The following is a 20,016-nucleotide window of genomic DNA, read 5'->3' on the forward strand; positions in this document are numbered from 1 at the left end:
CATCTGTTATCCAGCCAGTTCAGTCCCTGTGCAGATACCACATGTCTGGGAGAAACCATACTCGCTTCCCTTGATCCATTGCATTGGCAAGGGTGTCTGGATCCAACTTTCCCTCCCTTTTTTTTTAATTGCTGTAAATTGCAGTGATGTCTGTTGATGCTGGATTTTAAGAATGTTTTGTGTCTCAGTGGGAATGTCTTCAATAATACAGTAGTTAGAATGGTTAGAGATAAGATCTTGAAAGGAAAATATAATGGTATCCCCTACTGTCATAATAGAAAAATCCCATAAAGTCTTTAACTGCAAACATCTTCAGAAGAAGACGTCAGTGTATGTACGAGGCAATATAATTGTTCAGAAGAGGTACTCCATTGAAAAAAACGTAAGATGAAACATTAGCTGGTGTCTTATGAGAATATAAAATGCTTTTAACTATACATGTGCATGCTTGATACACTTCGGCTGTTGCTTTCATGACTCTCTAGTGTTCACTTTTAAACAATACATTATTTTTACTTCAGCAGCTGTTGGCTAATTATTTCAAGAAGCTGTTGGAAACAACTCGTTCTTAGTATCATCAGATGTTTGCTTTGTACAGCAGAGCGTAAATATTTCTTTGGTCTTTGAATTGGTTTTGATTTAATGGGTACCTGTTGTGGAAAAAGTACTCCTACGGTCTTTAAGGGCCCACTGTTTACAGCAGAAGCTCATTGAGATGTTTCTGTACCGTGCCACGTGAAATATTCAAAGAAAACAGAACAGGCAAAATCCCCAAGGGATAAAAGCCTCTCTCTTTTCCTCTGCTCTGTTAATGTATTCATGTTCCTCTAGAGTTTGTTCTACTGGTGTAGTAGTGTCTTAAAAGACAACACCTGAATTTTTCTTCATTCTTCTCTTTTTCAATTTATTTTTATTTGTAGGGTAAATTGCCAGTTCTTCTGCTCGGTCAGTCTGCAGACTTGAGGCCAGGAGAATTTGTGGTCGCGATTGGAAGTCCATTTTCTCTTCAAAACACCGTGACTACAGGGATCGTTAGTACCACCCAGCGTGGAGGGAAGGAGCTGGGGCTCCGCAACTCCGATATGGACTATATTCAGACCGATGCCATCATCAACGTACGTCCTGCTCTGACCCTCGTCCCCTTCGGCTCTTAAATTTCTTGAATAGTTGCTTTGAAAATGTCACCAGTGATAGATATAGTTCTTAAGAACAGTGAGCGCAGTTGGCTTTTCTTTCATCCATGTAAGTATGGACATCTGCGCCGCAGCAACACTTGAGTGTTATTTAAAAATCCTCCAAGGAACCACACCAAGTACAATATCTGCCTTCACTTCAAAATGACAAGGGAGGAGGCAATATTCTCTGACAAATAAGTATCTTTTCGAAATCCCTCATGTTTTCTAAAAAAGAAGCCAAGCTTCATTTAAGGATTCGAGTTTGTTTCTGCATTAAGGCAAAACAATAGTTTTTGTACTTCTACTGTTGGCCTTGTAAGAAATCTTCACTAACAGCTCCCAGAGCTGTCCTAAAATCTTGTAAGTTGCTAGTGTGGTACTATTAAAACAAAAGAAAAACCTTGGCTTTCTTAAGTTTCTCTGGCAAGAGAAGAAGGACTAAGCGTTTGCAAAGCTAAAAGGGGTGATGTTAAGTGTAGTTAATGGGTTTGGATGTCAAGACTTTTCTATTGCACATATTTAATAGACAATGAAAAAATTACTACAGAAATATTTCAGAAATTTCTTTTGTGTTTTGCTTGCCATGAATGAAGAGGTAGACATTAAAACATGTTCTTGCCATACATTTATTTTCAGTATGGAAACTCCGGAGGACCCCTAGTAAATCTGGTAAGAGTTTCTTTTAAGTTTGCTTAGTGTCAAGCTTATTACTTTCTACTTTTTAGTTTAAAAGCAAAACAAAAAATCCCACCCAAACCAACAAACAAACAAAACCCCACACCAGAAACGTGATTCGGAGCTTTCGATATCTGGCTGACTACACAAAATTCACATGGTTCTTACTAATCGCTTGTCTGAGTTTATGTTGGCAAATCACAAGATCTGCTTGGATTTCAATATTTAAGGTGTTTACGGTTTGCATAGTTTCGAGCAAATGTAACGCCCAATTTTTTTTGCCCATGCCTTCCAAAAGGAAAAGGCACATTTTAAGGTTGAGGCATTTGCCCTCACTGTATACCATGCAGCCAGCAATATTTTTTTTTTTTTTTTTTTTGCATACTGAAACTCAGCTTAATGGTCCACAAACTTATCTACCCCTTTATTTTGAATCACACTGAGGGGGTTGAAAAACCCAGGTATTTATCAGGGTACTAGGGTTTATTTGCTGATACTGTAAAACATAGTCAGAGCTGACCTTGCAGCAGTGGTGGATGACCCCAAGAGGAACCAACTGAAGGAGGTTGCAAAAGGCAGCTGCTGCGTGAGAGCTCTCAGATGGGGCACGCAGGGTCGAACGGAGGAGAGGCAGTGGTCCTCCACAAGGGACGGCACAAGTTGGAAGAAAGAGCAAGTCAGAGTTTCTGCCTTGGAGATTTGGCGATTTTTTTTCACCCGACTCAGTCCCGTTTCAGCACCAGTCATCTCCTTTTAAAAAATTGTGGTTTATCTGGGATAGATGAGGGAAGGAAGCTGCTGAGATTTCAGAAGTGTTCGAATCATCAGGCGTCAAGAGGTGTTTAATCTGAAATTTCCTCTTGGAGTCACATTACCGGGAAAAGCTTTTGATTGTTGGTGAACTGTCATTTTTCTTTATATTATGATGTGATACTTGCTCAGCACCTCGCCTGCCGGTCGGTGCCATGCTTCACGAGGTGCCTGCTGAAATAAACACACTGAAATTGGTTGTAGAATATGCTGTTTGTCTGCTGCAAGCAGCATGCTGCCCAATTCTGATCTCTCCCCTGCTAGTAGCAATATGAATATTGACATTGGTTTTCCAAAATTGTAGAATAGTTTTGTGTCAATAGATGATTCAGAGAAATTAGACTTAAAGAAACCATTTAGAAAATTGAAAAACAGCTACGGAGTATGTTGTGTGAATTTGTCTTTGTGATTGCTTGGAAGAAACCATCCATTTCTCTTCAACATGTTTCACATTTGCTAATAAAAATTTCTTATTTCTCCAGGATGGTGAAGTCATTGGAATTAACACATTAAAAGTTACAGCAGGGATCTCATTTGCTATCCCATCGGATAAAATCAAAAAGTTCCTAACTGAATCCCATGACAGACAAGCTAAAGGTACTGTACTTCACCACTTTGAAAGAGAAAAACATGAAAATAGTAATAAAACAGAAAGTCAACAGCCGTTGAGGCTCTCTTTTGGTAAGAGCAATTGATCAAGACCTGTTTTCCTTTTTCTAGGAAAAGCTATAACCAAAAAGAAATACATTGGCATTCGGATGATGTCTCTAACTCCTAGGTGAGTAAAAGTGGTGGTTCCTCACCTTCCCGCAGCGTGGTCACTGCACGCATTTGGATCAAGGTCATGATCTGCAGAAACAACCAGGAGGTTCGAACCAGCAGCGTGTGCCTCTGTAGGTGCTGGTGGTCACTTGCTGCCTTTTTCTCTGCGTCTGCTACATGGTTGAACTCTCCTGTAGACCCTATGAGCTAGTTTTTAAACAACTCCCTGGCTTTTTCTTTTCCTTAATGCTACAGAAGAGAATAGTTAGGGATAGTTAATTTGTCCCGGGGCTTTACTTGTGTTGTTACCATCTGTCCTGTGCTGTCATGAGGGTCGAGGAGAAAACAGGACAGTATATTTTCAAGAATTGCAGCAGCTACATGCATATTTCCATTTATATAAAATTATTTTCATTATGCAGTTCATTTAATGTAAAATGAAGCTTTTGCGTGGACTTGCTTATTCATACTCAAACCAGAAAAGGCTCAGGAGCAGGTGATACTATGTCCTGTAGAAATAACCAGAAGTTTCTACATGTGCAGGATCAGAGGTATAACAAAGCATTGAAAACTGAAGGGGTTTTTTTGGGTGTTCAGGATCTTCTAGTTCTAAAATAACAACTAAGTTTTGAAATGTTTTAACTCAGATCCTCTGTACCTATTGAAATTATTGTCTTTACCAGAAATGAGCATTAAAAAGCTGTATGCATGCAAAAAGTGTAATAATTCTTGAAATATTTTTAAGGGTTAAAGTGAATTGTGAAGTGTCACGTCAGCATGTGTAAAATACCTCAGCTAGTGAATGTTTAGTGAGTTAACTAAGTAAAAATGCATGACTTTTTTTTCCCATCTTGTCAAAATATTTTTGCTGCTGTTTCTTCATTTTCCAGCAAAGCTAGAGAGCTGAAGGATCGCCATAAAGACTTTCCTGATGTTGTCTCTGGGGCCTATGTTATTGAAGTAATTCCAGAAACACCAGCTGAAGCGTAAGTTGAACTACTTTTTTCTCAAAACCACTGCCACTGACTTAAGGGGCTAATGATGGAGAATGTTCCCTGCTTAACTGGCTATCTTGATTATGCTAAATTAACAAAATTACGACCATCTGATAGCTATTAGGTTGTCTGCTGGAAATCGGTTTGTGGTTTCAGTCCAGTCCCCGATGGGCAATATTGCGAACCTTTCAGGGTATTGCAGCAAAGCCCTGTCAGCGTTCCCGGCTGAAAGGACAAGGATTCAGTGGGCGTGAAAACTCAATTTTCATTTTTCTCAGCAATTGCTTCCAAGACATCTGTTGTACCAATGCCAGTGCTGAATAAAGACGTTTGCTTGTGCATGCTCCCCACGGACCTGCTGGTCACTTCTGTAGGAGAGCAAGGGAGAAGCTTTGCTTCCACCTTGTGAAGACGTGTCCATCTCGGCCCAAGCACCTCAGTGTTGGGCAAACCCACCAGCTCTCCTGGCATGCCTCCATCGGGGGTGAAATCCTCTCTTGGCATGAGATACTCTTCCATGTGAGAGCTTTGTCGGGAATCACGTTACTGGGAAGAGTTTTTGGTTTGGGCCAACTGGTCTTTTTCTTCGTATTATAGAACAGAATCGTAGAAACATTTATGTTGGAAAAGACCTTTCAGATCATCAAGTCCAACCCTAAACCTAACCCTGCCAAGTCCACCACTAAACCATGTCCCTGAGCGCCTCATCCACATGTCTTTTAAATATCTCCAGGGTTGGTGACTCAACCACCTCCCTGGGCAGCCTGTTCCAATGTCTGACAACCCTTTCAGTGAAGAAGTTTTTCCTAATATCCAGTCTAAACCTCCCCTGGCACAACTTGAGGCCATTTCCTCTTCTCCTGTCACTCATCACTTGGGAGAAGAGACCAACACTCACCTCCCCACAACCCCCTTTCAGGTAGTTGTAGAGAGCGATGAGGTCTCCCCTCAGCCTCCTCTTCTCCAGACTGAACAACCCCAGCTTCCTCAGCCGCTCCTCATCAGACTTGTGCTCCAGACCCCTCACCAGCTTCGTCGCCCTTCTCTGGACACGCTCCAGCACCTCAATGTCCTTCTTGGAGTGAGGGGCCCAAAACTGAACACAGTATTCGAGGTGCGGCCTCACCAGCGCTGAGTACAGGGGCACGATCCCCTCCCTACTCCTGATGGCCACACCATTTCTGATACAGGCCAGGATGCCGTTGGCCTTCTTGGCCACCTGGGCACACTGCTGGCTCATTTATTCCTTTTATTGAGCATTTGTTCAGAACCTCACCTGCTGGTTGGTACCTCGCTTCACGAGATGCCTGGCTGAAGCACAGCATCTGGTCTGTGGTCACCAGCGCTGGTCTGGCTGGCTTTTGCAGGAGACGCTTTCCCTTCAGAGTTTGGTTAATACAAAACCGCTTAGTAATCCAGGGTAGGAAATAAGAAACTTTGTTCATTTTCTGAAACTAGAGATCATTTAAGAGAAGAGTAAGAGTAAACCTTTGTGGCACCAAAGGCACGTAGGCAGAAAGCTGCTTGGAGCAGGCATACGTTATCTCTCAGGGAGACTGTGAGGATGGTTGGATGATACCTTTTTGTTACAGTTTGGATGCCACTGTAAGACATACAGTGTTAGCTGTCTGGCTTGCTTTCTAAGTCACTGCTGCTTTGTGTAGATAATTCTTGTTGGCAGCGCTGTTCGTGCAGAATACTGCTGCGTGTCTGCAATGTGAAATTAAACTGAGGTTAGCGTAGCAATAATGTGGTTGCTCCGTTGTGGCACTGAACTTACTGCCTTGACATGCAGGTCCAATCTGAAGGTGCAGAAAAATCATTATGGGAGTACAGATAATAGTTAGTGGGGAGCAGGAGAAGGACATTGGAGAGGTAGAAGAAAAGAGACGCAGTGTAGCCTCGTAACTTGAAGGCAAACTCAAATCAGGGCGCTTCACCCCAAGGCTGGCCTGGCAGTTAGAATGCAGCCCACTTTTGCTCTGTCTCCCCCAGTCCTAGTCCCCTTGCCTGTGGATTTCCCCATTCTGCTGATTTCCTCTCCAGTGCACGTTGTGTAGACCTGCTGGGCAGCGGATCAGAGCAGTTCTGCAAAGACCTGTCCTGGTTATGAGTCGAGAGGAGAAGCTGCATAGGAGACCAAGATAATCCGGAATGGTTTGTCCCATGAAAACGTTCTAAGCCATGCCTTCAGTAGGCAACCAGATTTGTTGCAAACATTGGCCAAGGCATCCTGCTTGCAGGAGACACTCATGTAAGACGTTTTCTGCAGGCGGAAGAGACCGATGACTGCTCTGTGGTTTTCTGAAGAAGGATTATGCTGAAGGGCTGAATCATGTCTGATCTGGTTACTTGGTTAACATTTCCATAACTTGGAGCCAGATTGTTGTGCAAGACCGGGCAAGACGTTGTGGTCGATGGTATCCCTCACCACCCCGTTTCTCGGTCCCGGCAGCAGTCTCAGCCAGCTGGGGGAGAGACCCGCGGCCCCGGGCAGGGGAGCCTTGCCGTGCCGGCTCCAGTTCTGCCCCGTCTCGCTTGGAGTCTGGAGGGTTTTGTTTTCTGTTTGCATAGGGTGCTGAGGTCAGGAGAAGGGATTCTGGGGGCTACAGTCAGGCGGGCAAGGGGTAGGACACACATGCATTTTTGGTGACTGGGCTAGATCGCTGCCTGTGTTATTCTGCTTAAGTTTAAAACATGAAGGTAGGGTGAAGTGGCTGCCAATAAGCTATGCATGGAGAGCAGCATGGATCCGGGACTGAAATTCCTCATGTGTTAACACATAGTGCCACTCAAATTGCTTTGCTATCCATACGTGAATAAAAACTTGGAAAATTGCCCCTCTAAAATGAGCACCTTGTTGCAATTGTTTTAAAAGAAAAATATGCCTCTATCTCTTCTACCGAGTCAGCATCTAGGATCCTTATTGCAGGATTACTGCTCTATTTGCAATAGTGAATTCCTTTGAAGACAGTGAAATATGGGATCCATCAAACTTGTACCTCCGTCCGATTTCTGAGGTTTCTGCGTTATATTGTTATCTTCACCGCTTCATAAATTCCGATTGTTTTTTGCATGCCCGCGGTGTCTCTGTGCAACTGCTGTTGGGTGGGAAATAGGAAAACTCCAGCAATCTTTTTTTTTAAACAATATTGTAAAGACAGTAAAATGGCAATTATAATAATACATTGCTGCTTTGTATTTTCAGTGGTGGCCTGAAGGACAACGATGTGATTATAAGCATCAATGGACAGTCGATAAGTTCAGCCAGTGATGTCAGTGACATTATTAAAAAGGACAGTACGTTGAACATGGTTGTACGCAGGGGCAATGAAGATGTTATGTTAACAGTAGTTCCTGAAGAAATCGATCCCTAACCAGAAACATGAGCTGGATTTCATGTTTTCTTTTAACAGCATTGGACTGCTTATATTCTCTCTGTGCTGGTACAGGAAACGTTAGACTTCTGACCAACATTCTGCTTGTTCAGTGGATTAGTATTGGCCAACAGAGTAACTTCTAATAGGTTTAAGGTGCAAAATCAGTGTAATTTCACATACTCCAGATAATAGGTTTTTTTCCTTCTGTATTATGTATGCAGTGTATTCTTTACTGGCTGTTACATTCCCCGCTTAACAAATCGACGTTTGCTTCCCTGTGTTGAATAGATTTACCATTATTTCCGCTAAGATTTAAACAAAACCCACGCACACAATGTGTGTTGTGGTATTCAGGTATTTATAAGTTAGCTGTGTTTTAACTGGAAATACCATTGTAAAGGAGTAGTTGGTTTAAAAGAAAACACAATTGAGGAAAAAAAGTTTGGTTTATAAACGCAAAGAAATCCCAACCAAAATAACCTTTTGAGGATCCCGTGCAGGATTTTAATACTATGATATTTTCCTAGTGTTATTAAAAGAATTCAACAGTACTTCTTGTGAGTGATTCATTTTACTTCCCCTTGTGGGGTGTTTTTCTTTGAACAGCACATCTGCCTGAAAGGATGTCCTGATGGTCTCCTTTTTATCATCATAAACTGAAACACTTCTTTTTCAGTATGTGCTTGTATTTGCACTCTTGCGCATCTGCTTTTCTTAGCACGGCTGGCTTGAATTTGTCATATTGGCTATTGCAGATTGCCTGTCTTCCAGATGGTAATACATTTTCCTTATGGTTTTAATTACAGCTTCACCAATGCCTGAAATCTGTTTGCCCACTATTGTCATACTGAGGATCACAGATCCTATACCATTCTGGTTCAGATATTAGGATGTATGTAACCGTCGTAGATCTGGCCCTAAGCTCTTCCAAAGAGGCTGTTTTATTCGCAATCATCTTGAGTGCTGGTGTGTGTATGGTAGGACCTGGTTTTGACTAGGATATTGGGCATTCCTCTAACATAGAGACTAATCTTTATTCATATATTTATGGATGCTCTTGAAGCTTGGGTTTGTCACAGTAAGACAATGGGATTGTCTTATTGTGAAGGACAACAATCAACCAAATTTAATTACAGTGTAATTACTCATTGGGTAAACAATAGGCTAAGCAGCTTTTCCTTTTCTCTGTTGAAATATTTATCTCAGAGAATAAATCCCAGGGCTATGGACAAGTTTCGGTGACTGTCATTTCTAAACATGCTGCTCTTTTGGAAACTGCTTCTTAGTAAAACTCTTCAACTGGGTAGCTGGCAGTTTATGATTTTTAAAGAAAGGGCTGTATTCCATGCAATTACAGCAAGAAATCCTCTAGACCTAGATCCCTGACAATGCTCCTTCTCCCACCAGCTGTATTTCAGTTCTGTTTCAGCCAGCTTATCCCAATTTGGGGAGCCTCTGTATCCCCAAGCGCCAGTGCCTGCCCTTACTCACCTGGATCACTATAAATTTATGCAGTTATACAGCGTATTGACACTTGACATGACTGAACACCTCGTTACTGATTTACATGTTCCATAACTGTGGTAAATCACGCGTCTGAAAATCTGCCAAGATATTATGGTGCCAAGCGCTGAAGGTCTACAATACTTTCTAGCATGAAAGATGCAAAGGAGAATGATCTTTCAGAGTTGCTTTGTAGTACATTTGCACTGCAAGTTCATTTTACCAATGTTTGTTAATGTTTCAGCTTCCTGTTGAAGTGGTATTATATTGTGCAGACCATCCATGCCCTGGGTAATGCATGCTGTGGTGACATACAGGTCTCAGCAAAAATGAATTAAAGAATCCCACCTACCTGCTCTGCTTCTGCACCTAACCCGACTAGTAAAAATAAAGCTAAAGCCCCAAAGCCAGGAAATTGTGTTTAAAACAGAAGTTCTTTTTCATCTGCCTTTTTATTTCAAAGCAAGTAGTTGCATAATTTACAGAGCTGGTTGATTTTCTGTTCCTATTGTTTGTTGTTATGGTCTCTTTATATGCAACACCATTTAATTTTTTTTGCTTGGTTTCTAGCTAGCTACTTTGGGCTTACTGATGCTGTCCCTCGCACAGCACATCTTTATGCCTGTGCTTTACATACTGCTGTAAGGCGTAAGTGCCTCAGGACAACGGCTCGGGTTTGCGCGTGCGACAGGAAAGAGGCAAATGAACTTGACTTCTGTAAATGGTTTTCCTTCGCCACTGGGATTAGTGATACTCGATGGGATTTCTAGGCTGTGTAGTCAAGGCCCGTAGCTCCATCTAGCGGGATGCGAGCTGGGCTCTTACTGCAGCCAAGTCATTTTCCATCTATTTGAAAGTGGTTTTCTGAGTTATCTTTTTTTTTTTAAAATTCAGAATTAATTTCTTTGCATCAGATATCCAGAACCGCATGCATATCCTGAAAAAGGTTTAGAATTTACTCTTCTAGTATCCAACCATGTTTGCAGCTACCCAGATGGTTTCTTACAATCAAAATTGTCTCTAAATGTTTTTTAAGTATTTAAAATAAGATTACTGATAAGCAGAGACACAGAAGCAAAGTTTGTCTTTGATACAATTAATTAGCGTGTATTTTTGATGTATTATTGGGCTATAGATTTAGAATGGTTTTTATTCTTTATTGCTTCAACACACAGTTCTTTCCAAAGTGCAACTGAAAATACTTTGTACAGAATAGCTTTGGCACAGTTTGTATAAATATCACTTTCCTGGAAATTTGAGCAAGTGCTGGACACTAAATCAGGGAAATTGAACATTCTGGCTTGATTTTCAGTATTTTGGAATGTCTGAAATGGAAACTGGAGTTGTGGCGTATGTGATGCCGAGTGGATGGCTCCGTGTGGATGGCTCCGTGTGGCTGCGCTCAGAGGTAGTTTTGAAAAGCTAGTTCACTTATTCCATGAGGGAAATGTCTCGAGCTGTAAAAGAAATGATCATGACTAACAATTGTCTGGTTTCTGTGGCTTATATGCCAAGCAGTAAGGTCCTGTGGTTTCAATGCCAGAGGACTATTTTTTTTTTCTTCCCCCCCCCCCCACTTCCCATAACTACTTTGTATTTATGTTAAGGAATCTGAGGATGTTTTTAAAACTACATCTTTCCAAATTACAGTGAGAGAGACATCTAGTAGGGTGTTAGATTATATACATGTTCTTATTGTATATTAGAAAAATACTGTAGAGATGATTAAAACTGCAGTTGCAAATATCCAGGAGAAATAGTGGTGATCAAGAAGTTAGTGGTCACCAATCTGGAGCAGTGAATGACGAGTGACACTGAGGATTTATTTGCCTGCGGTGGTAGGTCAGTGCAGGAGTCCTTTTCATCCTTAGAGTGAGAATAAAGAAATGTTCATTGGAGGCTCCAGGGATCTCCTTGATCGAATTATATTTGAGATTATTCCTGCTGTTCCTAAATTCCCGTGTTATTTCGCACCGTTTCCTCTTCCAGCCAGAAAATAAGGATGTGACTTGGCATCCTTTACTCAGTTTCCCCCCTCCCTTTGCTCTGACTCCCTCCCCATTAGCACTGCTGATGACTGTCAGCGGAAGGAAACCAAAATTACACCCTGGGCTGACGTTAAGTCAGACTTTGAAGTTAAATGTCAGCGAGCTGTTGTGAGGCTTTCTTCACGCCGAGAGGCAGAAACGTCCCCAAGAGGCAGGAAGGAGCCAGGCAGAGAAGCGACGGCTAAAGGTCTGCCTCATCTTGCTGTACCCTTGGCGTTAGGATGCAAACCTCAGCCTGGCAACCTCCCGTCCGGATCCCCAAATTCAGCCAGCATCGCATAAAGTTATCTGGAGGCGAAGGGATTGGTAGCGTTGCTTGTAATGTGAAGGGCATCGTCATTGTCGACGGTATAGAAACACATAGCAGAAAGCTTTGCTGACTTTGCGTTCTTAGCGTGTGCACGCTCTATGTCTGCACATCCAGCACTGCGTGTCCGGCTGTGCTGTACAGGTGTCTGACACACTCCGTCTACGTTGTTCCCCTCAACCCCCAAACTCCATTCTCTTGCGCGTGATGCTGGGAAGCCAGGGCTGGACCCACCGGGCCCCAGGAGTTAATCCAGTTTAGCCTCTTTGCACCGTTACTCTGAACATGCGATAACCTGATTTGTTAAGTGTTATTTATTGCACAAAATTACCGCTAAAACCAGTGCATATGTAAATCGACTAATTGGACAGAGCAAGTGAGGGAGAAAGCTACCAGAGCAGCTCATCAATTTAATCTGCGTTTTCTGGCAAGTTTTCCGCCCATTTTCATGGTTTTGTTTAGTAGTCATGGTACTGCGGTCTCTGTCCCCATAAACTCTGAGGAAGTGGATAACAATTAGGAATTGATTAGAGAGAAAATGAGTCAGAGCTAAAGCATGGGAGTCAAATTCACTGAATTTGGGAAAGAATTAACTTTAGTAGCTTGGAAATAATACTGCATAACATGCTGGAGAGGAAAACTGAATACTTGTTCTGTTCGTTCCTTTTCAGTGTTTATGCAGAGGGAGCACAGTGAGTTTCAGAAAGTTTGGATTGTGAGTATCTGAGGGAAACGGACTGTGCTGCAGCAGTCTGTGGGCTTAGGGCGCTGCGCGATGGCAGCTGCGTGCTTTCTCCGTACCTGCTGTTGCTGAACTCGCTGCGCAGACACGGCTCGAATGGTCCAGCTCTTCCACGCAGCAACTTCCTATGAATGTCTGATAAACAGAAATTTTTTTGAGGCAGATAGAGATGAAAAGTGGTTACGGAAAACCATGCCAGTTCATTTTTTTCTTTTTTTTTAGTACAGAAAGGATTTTCTATTCAGACTCATGTACAGATACATGAAACCACCTTGCCTGAGTAATTAAAGCAGTTGGTCCATCTTACTAATAAAACCGGACCAGTCTTCCTTCTCTTCCTCCATTCCATTCCTTTCATAATTTTAATTCACATTCACTGCTTTTTTCTTGGGTTTGTGCTTTTAACTGCTATTAAAACAAACAGGCTTATCACAGCACTGAATCTCACCCTGGACTTCGGATTCTTCTTCCGTGCTCCCTTGCTGTCATTTGAAGCCCCATAGTGTGCGGAGTTGAAGCACCGTTACTTAGGACCAATTAATCCCATTTTCTTTTGAACTCCGAGGTAACTTCGCAAACTCAGACCTTTTCCAGCTGACGATTCTTTTGCAGCACTTGCACGAGAAGCGAAGTTTTGCATTGTCCTGCTTGTCCCTGGGGAGTTTTGGGGCAGACGGCATGCGCGGCGTTGCCGCATGTCTTCTCTCTCCTGTTCATGGGCTGTGGCTGCTCCCAGTGGAAGCATAGCCTTCCCTTCCCCTCTAAACTGGAGCTAATGGTGCAGATCACTGCTCTGCAGAGGAAAATACAGATGTGAGGTGCTACTGGTTGAGAAAGCTGTGATTTAGGCTGTGTCCCTGCGGTAGCTGTGGGGTCTTGCTGTGTCTGCCTTTCCCAAAGCCCCCGAAAGCTGAGAGAGGAGCAGCAGCCCATGGGGCTCATCTCCAGGAGAAACTGGTATTTGGAAGAACCTCCAGTGAGGCAAGTCCACGAGGGGGCGAATCGAAGCTAAAAATTCCACGCCGTCCTCTGTGGAAGCTGCACGTGCCACGCCTGGACCTCGCGCTGTGATTATCAAGCTTATTATCAAGATTATTCTGCTGATGCTGAGTACAGCGGTGCTGAGCGGGGGCGACCACTCGCAGGAGAAGGGGGGAAAAGCAGATGTCCACGGAAGCCTGAACTGAGTGTCTGTTCAGAAAGAAGAGCTGCAAGGTGTTCTCGTGACTTGATTCCAACTTTCTGAGGGACTGGGCAGATCTGGCAAGGAAAGAGTAGGTTTTGTCTGCACCTTGGGCAAGTTCACGTGTCTGGCAAGGAAGGAGAGTTGACAGTCTGCATTGGGAACCTAGAAAGTTTCAGGATGCTGTGACTGGTTTAAAATCCTGCACAGCTTTGCTCCTATAGGAAAAAAACCCCAAACCTGCAAGTCAACCAGAAACAGGCAAATGTAACAGAAAAGAAGCTCTAGCTGTCACCCTCCGGTGCAAAACAAAGGTGTAATAAAACACACCTGGAATTAACTGGAGAATGAGGGTCCATTTCCTCACATCTCAATGAGAAAGCGTGGTCAGAGACAGTATCTTGCTCGAAAAGCAGGGTTTACAACAATGAAAAAACAGTTGTAAACTGTAAATGGTTGTAAACCCTTTTACAAAAAAGGGTTTACAACCATATAAATGTTACTATTACATACACAGGCTAATGTAAGGATAATACTCGACTGAAGCTATGAAACGCATCTTATCTCTTTCTTACAATCTATTAGTTTCGCTTTCATTTATCCTCATCTACGTGGGTTTTTTGGTACGTTTAACCAAAAAGCGCTTCCCAAGAGAAGGCGGGAGTGCTGGGCAGAAGGATGAGCTCTACTGGGATCAGTTCCAGCCTGTGCAACGGCTTCCTGCAAGCACTGAGGCACATTGCCAACCTTGCCGCCACGCGCAAGGGCTTCCTCTGCTCAATTTGCTTTATTGCCTGAGGAACAGAGTGAATTTTATTTTATTTTTGTTTATTAAAAGCTAGTCTGCCAAAGCTCTCTGCTCGACACTGTTTCTGTCCTGGAGGAACAAACAGAGTAAGATCAAATCAAATCCCATGCCACAGATGTTCGTAGTGTCATTTGATTTGTTACTAGAAATGCTAGATACTACAGCTCCGCTCTTGCTACAACTCAAGGTAGGAAGTGGGAGCAGCTTTAAATATCTTCCCATTCCCTCTCATTTGGAGCCTCATGTCACCAGCTCAGTCCTCTGCGTACAGCAGAACAACTTCAGGACTGTTGCCTGACAAGTCACGAGGGATATTCCTCCAACCACACGTAATATCTCCATGGCACACATGGCTGGAGAGGCGATGCATCTCCTGTACGCAGCCCAGTCATTTGCACTTGAACCAATCCTGTCTGAGGTTTCTGTAAACCTCAGACATAAAACGCCGACTCCCATCAGCTGTACAGTTAGGTTTTTTCCTGACACTGAATGATCTTTCAGGTTGTTACTGAAAAGGTTTACTACCTACCCTGTCTGCTATAAGCATGGGCATTGCACGTTGCCTGCTTCCTCTTTTCAGCAACTTATTGCATATTTGAAGACTGCTATTACATCCTCCCTTTGGGGTTTTTTCCTCTGAAGACAGAGGACAATTGTCCTCAGCAATTATTTCAATCTCTTTTAATCTCGGGTCACATTTTCCATACCAGTCCTCATTACCGGGCTCTTTTCAGTTGATTTAAATCCTTCTCGGAGTGAAGTGCCTGGCCAGCGGGCATCACTTGCAGCCGTATGAATAAAGTGCAGCCACACGCAATGGTCCAGCTGCACCTTCTAGCAACTCAGGAGAGACTGAAAATTCATTTATCTGTGGCTAGCAGTGGAGTGATTTTATATAAGATAATATTTATTCTTTAACTCTGGCTTCAGCCTGTGAGGGTTTGAAATTCCAGCCCGGTTTTGGCACCCAGTTCCCCGCTCCAGGAGCTGCTGTGCTGGCTCACGGCGCTTGCGTACCCTGTGTATCTGTGGCACTGAGCCCACTGGTCCTTAGCACCATCCAACTAGACTTATCTTGTTTCTGTGAAATATTTAGTGGTACTGTTTTGATGCAATGTAGATGGGTAGTAATAAGTTGATGGATGCATAATACAATTTACAATTATTTTTTTCAGTGAATTATTAATACGTTTTCAAGAAGAGCTATTGCACATTTTATTTTACGTGTGTTTCATGAGAACAGGGAGGCCTTTGTGTCTCATTCCTCATTGTTCACATCATCTCAGCAGTAAAACGTTATCAAAGAATCTTGCATTTACTGCTCAGTTCTACATAGCTTCTGTATTAAATGACATACAGTATACTAAGATATATATAAAAATATACTATCCGTATTACTGCAAGTACCATGTTTGCTGGTGGGATAGTTTTCTTTCTTGGTAGTCGATCTGCTCTTAGGTACTTCTGCAGGCTGTCTGTGCTGATTGAACTGGTCTCTTGTAGCTCTGACTCACTTTTTCAGCAGCTGTTTCCCTCACAAGTTAGGGCATCACACACACAATCTCCCATATTAGAAACTCTTTATACATAACGGGCTTTCCCCTGCAGCTGTACCACGCAGTGTTGGCCATCAGATAAACTGAAGATTGAACAAGGCAACGTGTACTTTCTCATCGTTATCGCGGAAGTGCTAGACTTGCTTAAAGAGAAATCAAGTGGTAGAAGCTTTATCGCTAAAATGGAAAGGGTTATTTATTTTACCTATCTTGATCTAGGTGTCATGATATCCAGATGTTACTGTAGGGAAATCTGTACGTAAATTTCATATAACCATCAAATAACTATAACATGCTATTAATCACTTATTTTATGTAATTGTAAATCCTGCTATTTAGAATCAACCATTAATTATTACGTTCAAATACGATAATTGCCTGTGCAAACCCCTTTGGTCAAAATTACATCCGCACGTTATATTACGTTAACTCTGCTGCTACTACTAAAACTTGACATTTGCACTCATTACGTGAAAACAATTCCAGCAACCTACCAAACATTTACACTTAACAAAAAGATTAACCTTTTGAACAAGAATTAAGTCTTTCGGGAGAGGTTAGCTTCTGGATATCAGGATGCCTACATTAGAATTTGGTTTATGGCAGTGAATTTTCTTAAGTCTGTTTTCTTTGCCTGCATTTCTCCCAGGCAACAAGAACTCAGAAGGGTTAATACAGCCTTTCTAAGATGAGCTGATGTCCAAGTCAAGCATATATAGGTGGTTCCATGGAAGTAAGCATTGCTCAGAAAGGCAACAAGATGTACAGTCTGGGGTGGGCTTTGCAGGAGTCGGACAGCCTTGTATTTACAAAAATGCATCCTATTATGACTTCTTTTTTTTCCTTTTCATGTTGTTTGAGCCATTCTGTGGTAGATCTTGAATGGGAACTTGGCAAAGATGCCCTGTTGTTGCAGGTGTCATTGAAAGTGAAGTAGGTCAGCACGATACTGGGCAGATGACTGGTGGGGTGGCACCGCCCTGGAGTTCCCCTGGGACTCCAAGTCCTACTCGAAGGGTCAGGCGGGGCTGGGTGTTGGTAAGAAACATGGTTTTCTGGGAGGATTTTGCCTCTGAATTTTGCCTGGCACCTCATTATTGTGATATGCTGCCTGTATGTTTTTTATAAAACGGTGTTTGCAATTCTCATAGCGACTGCCCTGTGGGGAATGGGGCTGGGATCTGCTTTAGGGGATTCTCTGTTTCTGAATCAGACCCTTGCCAACCCTCAGCCACAGCAGAGAAATTGGGCTTCCAGGAGAGTCTGCTTCAGCGAAGAAATACAATAAACGTATTTAAAACAAAGGTCATAGAAAATTATTCCCAGACACTGTGCAGTCACTCTGAAGAACAAGGAATGGGAAGTGGCACAGAAACCCAAGGCAGAGAACAGTGCCTTAATCTGATCCCAAACCCCCTGTAGAAAGGCAGTGCAGGGGTAAGGAGAGCTGGGGCTGTCCCCACCGAGAGCATCGGTGCCAGGCTGGAGCCACGGCCAGGGGCTGGTCCTTCAAAGCAAGGACCTGTATTTGGGTCCTGCTGGTCATTCATGGCTTTGGTAAGTGCTTGGGCTTCTCTGAGTGGGAGACTCCCAGGTGCAGCCTTGAATGTCTGAATTTCTGGCTTTTTTTGTTGGAAGTCAATTTTGCCTCCAAATATTGCTCTGAGTAATCTCCAGGCTGGAGGACACTCGGCAAGTACTATGTGGTATTTCAGAAAACACATTACAATAATGAAGAAGGACACAACTGCAGCATTCAGTCATGTATTTGTGCTGGTCAAACAGTTGTTCCCTTCATGAAGCATATTTTTGTGGTTTCCTTTTTTTCTTTTAAATGTCTTTATGGGTACAGTCTCCCTCCTTTTTGATAGAAATGCCCTTGGCTTTGACTTTTCCTCTGTCTGTGGGCTTATTTATTTTTTCAGGATGGCAGAAATATTTGGTGCAATTACCAGTCATATTGGGCAAAGGAGGCATAACTGCTAAGTATAGAACCAGCAATGACCAGCCCAGTTCAGCTGATTTCATGAAACTGTTGCCCTAACTTCAAAACTAGGTGGCATGGATTGTTTAGGAAGCTGTCCAAACTTTATAGGCAAAAGTATGCATTAATAATATATGGCATTTTTACTTTCCCACTGCATAAACAATGTGGGAGCATTGTCAATATTTGCGTAAAAGCAGTGTTAAACTTTATTTAATGACAAAACAAAATGTTTTGTCAGTATTGGGGGTGAAACAATTCATGACAGGTTGTGAACTTTAGCACCAACTTTGGTTTTGGAGTGCTTGGTTGCAAGAAAACATAAATTTTCAAGCTGTGATATCTATCAAACACTTCTGGTTATCCTTAAGTTTATGATAACATTTTTACTTGTCAGTGAAATTTTATGAGGTTGTGGTTTAATGGATCATTCTACTAATTATTTTCCTTTCTGTGTTCAGCAAACAGAAAGATTATTTAAGATCCATCCTCCTTCTGCAAGCCACAGCTCGGCTTTTTCAACTTCTGCTGTTTTGTTGGGTATTAGAACAAGTTTGTTCAACAAGCTTAAGGCAAGATTCAAGGGAGATCTTGGATGGATGGAGGCTGAGCTGCCCTTCCCCATCTGTTGCTGGCATCAGTTGTGACCAACTTTGGAGGCACTTAAGTTTGATTATGGGGACTCAGACATTTAGTACCTGCCTAAAAGGTCTGAAATGGTGGGTGATCTCCGTGAGTCCCGTGTGCGCTATGACTGGATGAGGCTACTTGCAGATGGGAAAGTAGAAGCCGTTTGCTTTGGGTGGTTCCCATCTTAAAATGGCTTAAGAGTTAGTCTGTTCAGCAAGGAAATGCCCAAGGTGAGAAGGCGTCCAATCCATCTATCTCATCCCAGAAAACCAATCTAAACACTTGGCTATCAGTTGGCCAGGGTAGGAGAGGTCTCCGTGCTTCTCTACCTGCATGGTGCCAGACACAAAGAACTGCAGGATAAGGAGCAGCTTGTTAGCAGTGGCTAAATGTTGCTTAGAAGTCTGCAAGCCTCAGTCCTAGTCCCTGCTCTAGGTCTCATTATTGGTCTATTCCAATAACTGTTTATGTAAACCTTAGGTATTGAGACTTCATAGTGATAAGGTTATTCTCTGAGATTACATTTTTCATTTATTTTTCCTTTGCCATTGAGCCTTTATCTAACTTTACCAGCTGCAGGTCGGAGTGTATTGATTTAAGGAGTGAAGAGTGTATGTTCATATAAGGAGTAACTCGTGCTCTGACAAGCTGTACAATATATTGGGGTGTTTGTTAGAGAAAGTAAACGGGGATCAAACAGTTCCTGCTCTGCAAGATGTCCCCTCATTGTAAGGTAAAAGCGTTTGATTTCTGTTATCTCCTACAGACCTTTGGTAAACGGATCTTGTTGCATTCAGGTGTGGTAATGAGCTTGCGTGCCTCACTTGGTGGTGTTCATTAGCTGGGGTGGGTTGGAGGCAGTGGAGGTCCGGGAGAGGGAGAGGAGCTGGAAGCAGATGGGGGCCAACCAACAGGAACACGAAATGGAGACTAGGCACAAGTTTCATGTCTTTCATCACCTTCTGCCTAGTATCTTTCCCAGATAATCCCAAGTGCCCTCTCTTCCTCAACAATTCAACGTCTCTTTCAGGCATGGGCAAGCAGTTCAGTAATAGAACTGGTAAATAATAAATTTATCAGTTGCAATCTTACACTGCCTCAAAGGAACAGTGTAGTTTTGCTCTCAGGTTCTTTAAGCTTTAAAAAATAGATTGGGTCAACTTCCAACAGCTTTATTTGAAACATTTCATTATGACAGGTACAGAACAGAAATTTTTCACACTTCAGCGTTTTGCTCAAATGAAAGTATTCGCCGAATTTGACCTGAATTTGTGATGAGCCTTTTTCCTCCCCATTTTTCAAAAGTATTCACTCCAGCCAGGGGTATGGTTACGGTTCAGGAAAGTGTCATAGATCCTGAGTATCATAAGATCAATGGGATTTTTTCCTTACACAGCTCTTGACTCTCCCAAAGAGCTGTCCTCCCCTGCTTACTTGGATACTCTCAGCTGTAGGCAC

General features: G+C 42.7%; 1 protein-coding gene across 1 annotated transcript in view; it reads left to right on the plus strand.

Moving 5' to 3' along the window:
- HTRA1 (HtrA serine peptidase 1) overlaps nt 1-8,348 on the plus strand; it is a 35,206-nt gene extending 26,858 nt beyond the window's left edge. Inside the window, exons 4-9 of the mRNA XM_059821113.1 lie at nt 921-1,115; nt 1,812-1,844; nt 3,143-3,257; nt 3,381-3,438; nt 4,313-4,408; nt 7,626-8,348. Of these exons, the coding sequence (XP_059677096.1) occupies nt 921-1,115; nt 1,812-1,844; nt 3,143-3,257; nt 3,381-3,438; nt 4,313-4,408; nt 7,626-7,794 (666 nt within the window). The 3' untranslated portion in view covers nt 7,795-8,348. The remainder of the gene's footprint in view (nt 1-920; nt 1,116-1,811; nt 1,845-3,142; nt 3,258-3,380; nt 3,439-4,312; nt 4,409-7,625) is intronic.
- The last annotated feature ends 11,668 nt before the right edge of the window (nt 8,349-20,016 follow it).

Source organism: Gavia stellata, chromosome 9 (genome assembly GCF_030936135.1).
Source record: "Gavia stellata isolate bGavSte3 chromosome 9, bGavSte3.hap2, whole genome shotgun sequence".
Lineage (NCBI taxonomy): Eukaryota > Metazoa > Chordata > Aves > Gaviiformes > Gaviidae > Gavia > Gavia stellata.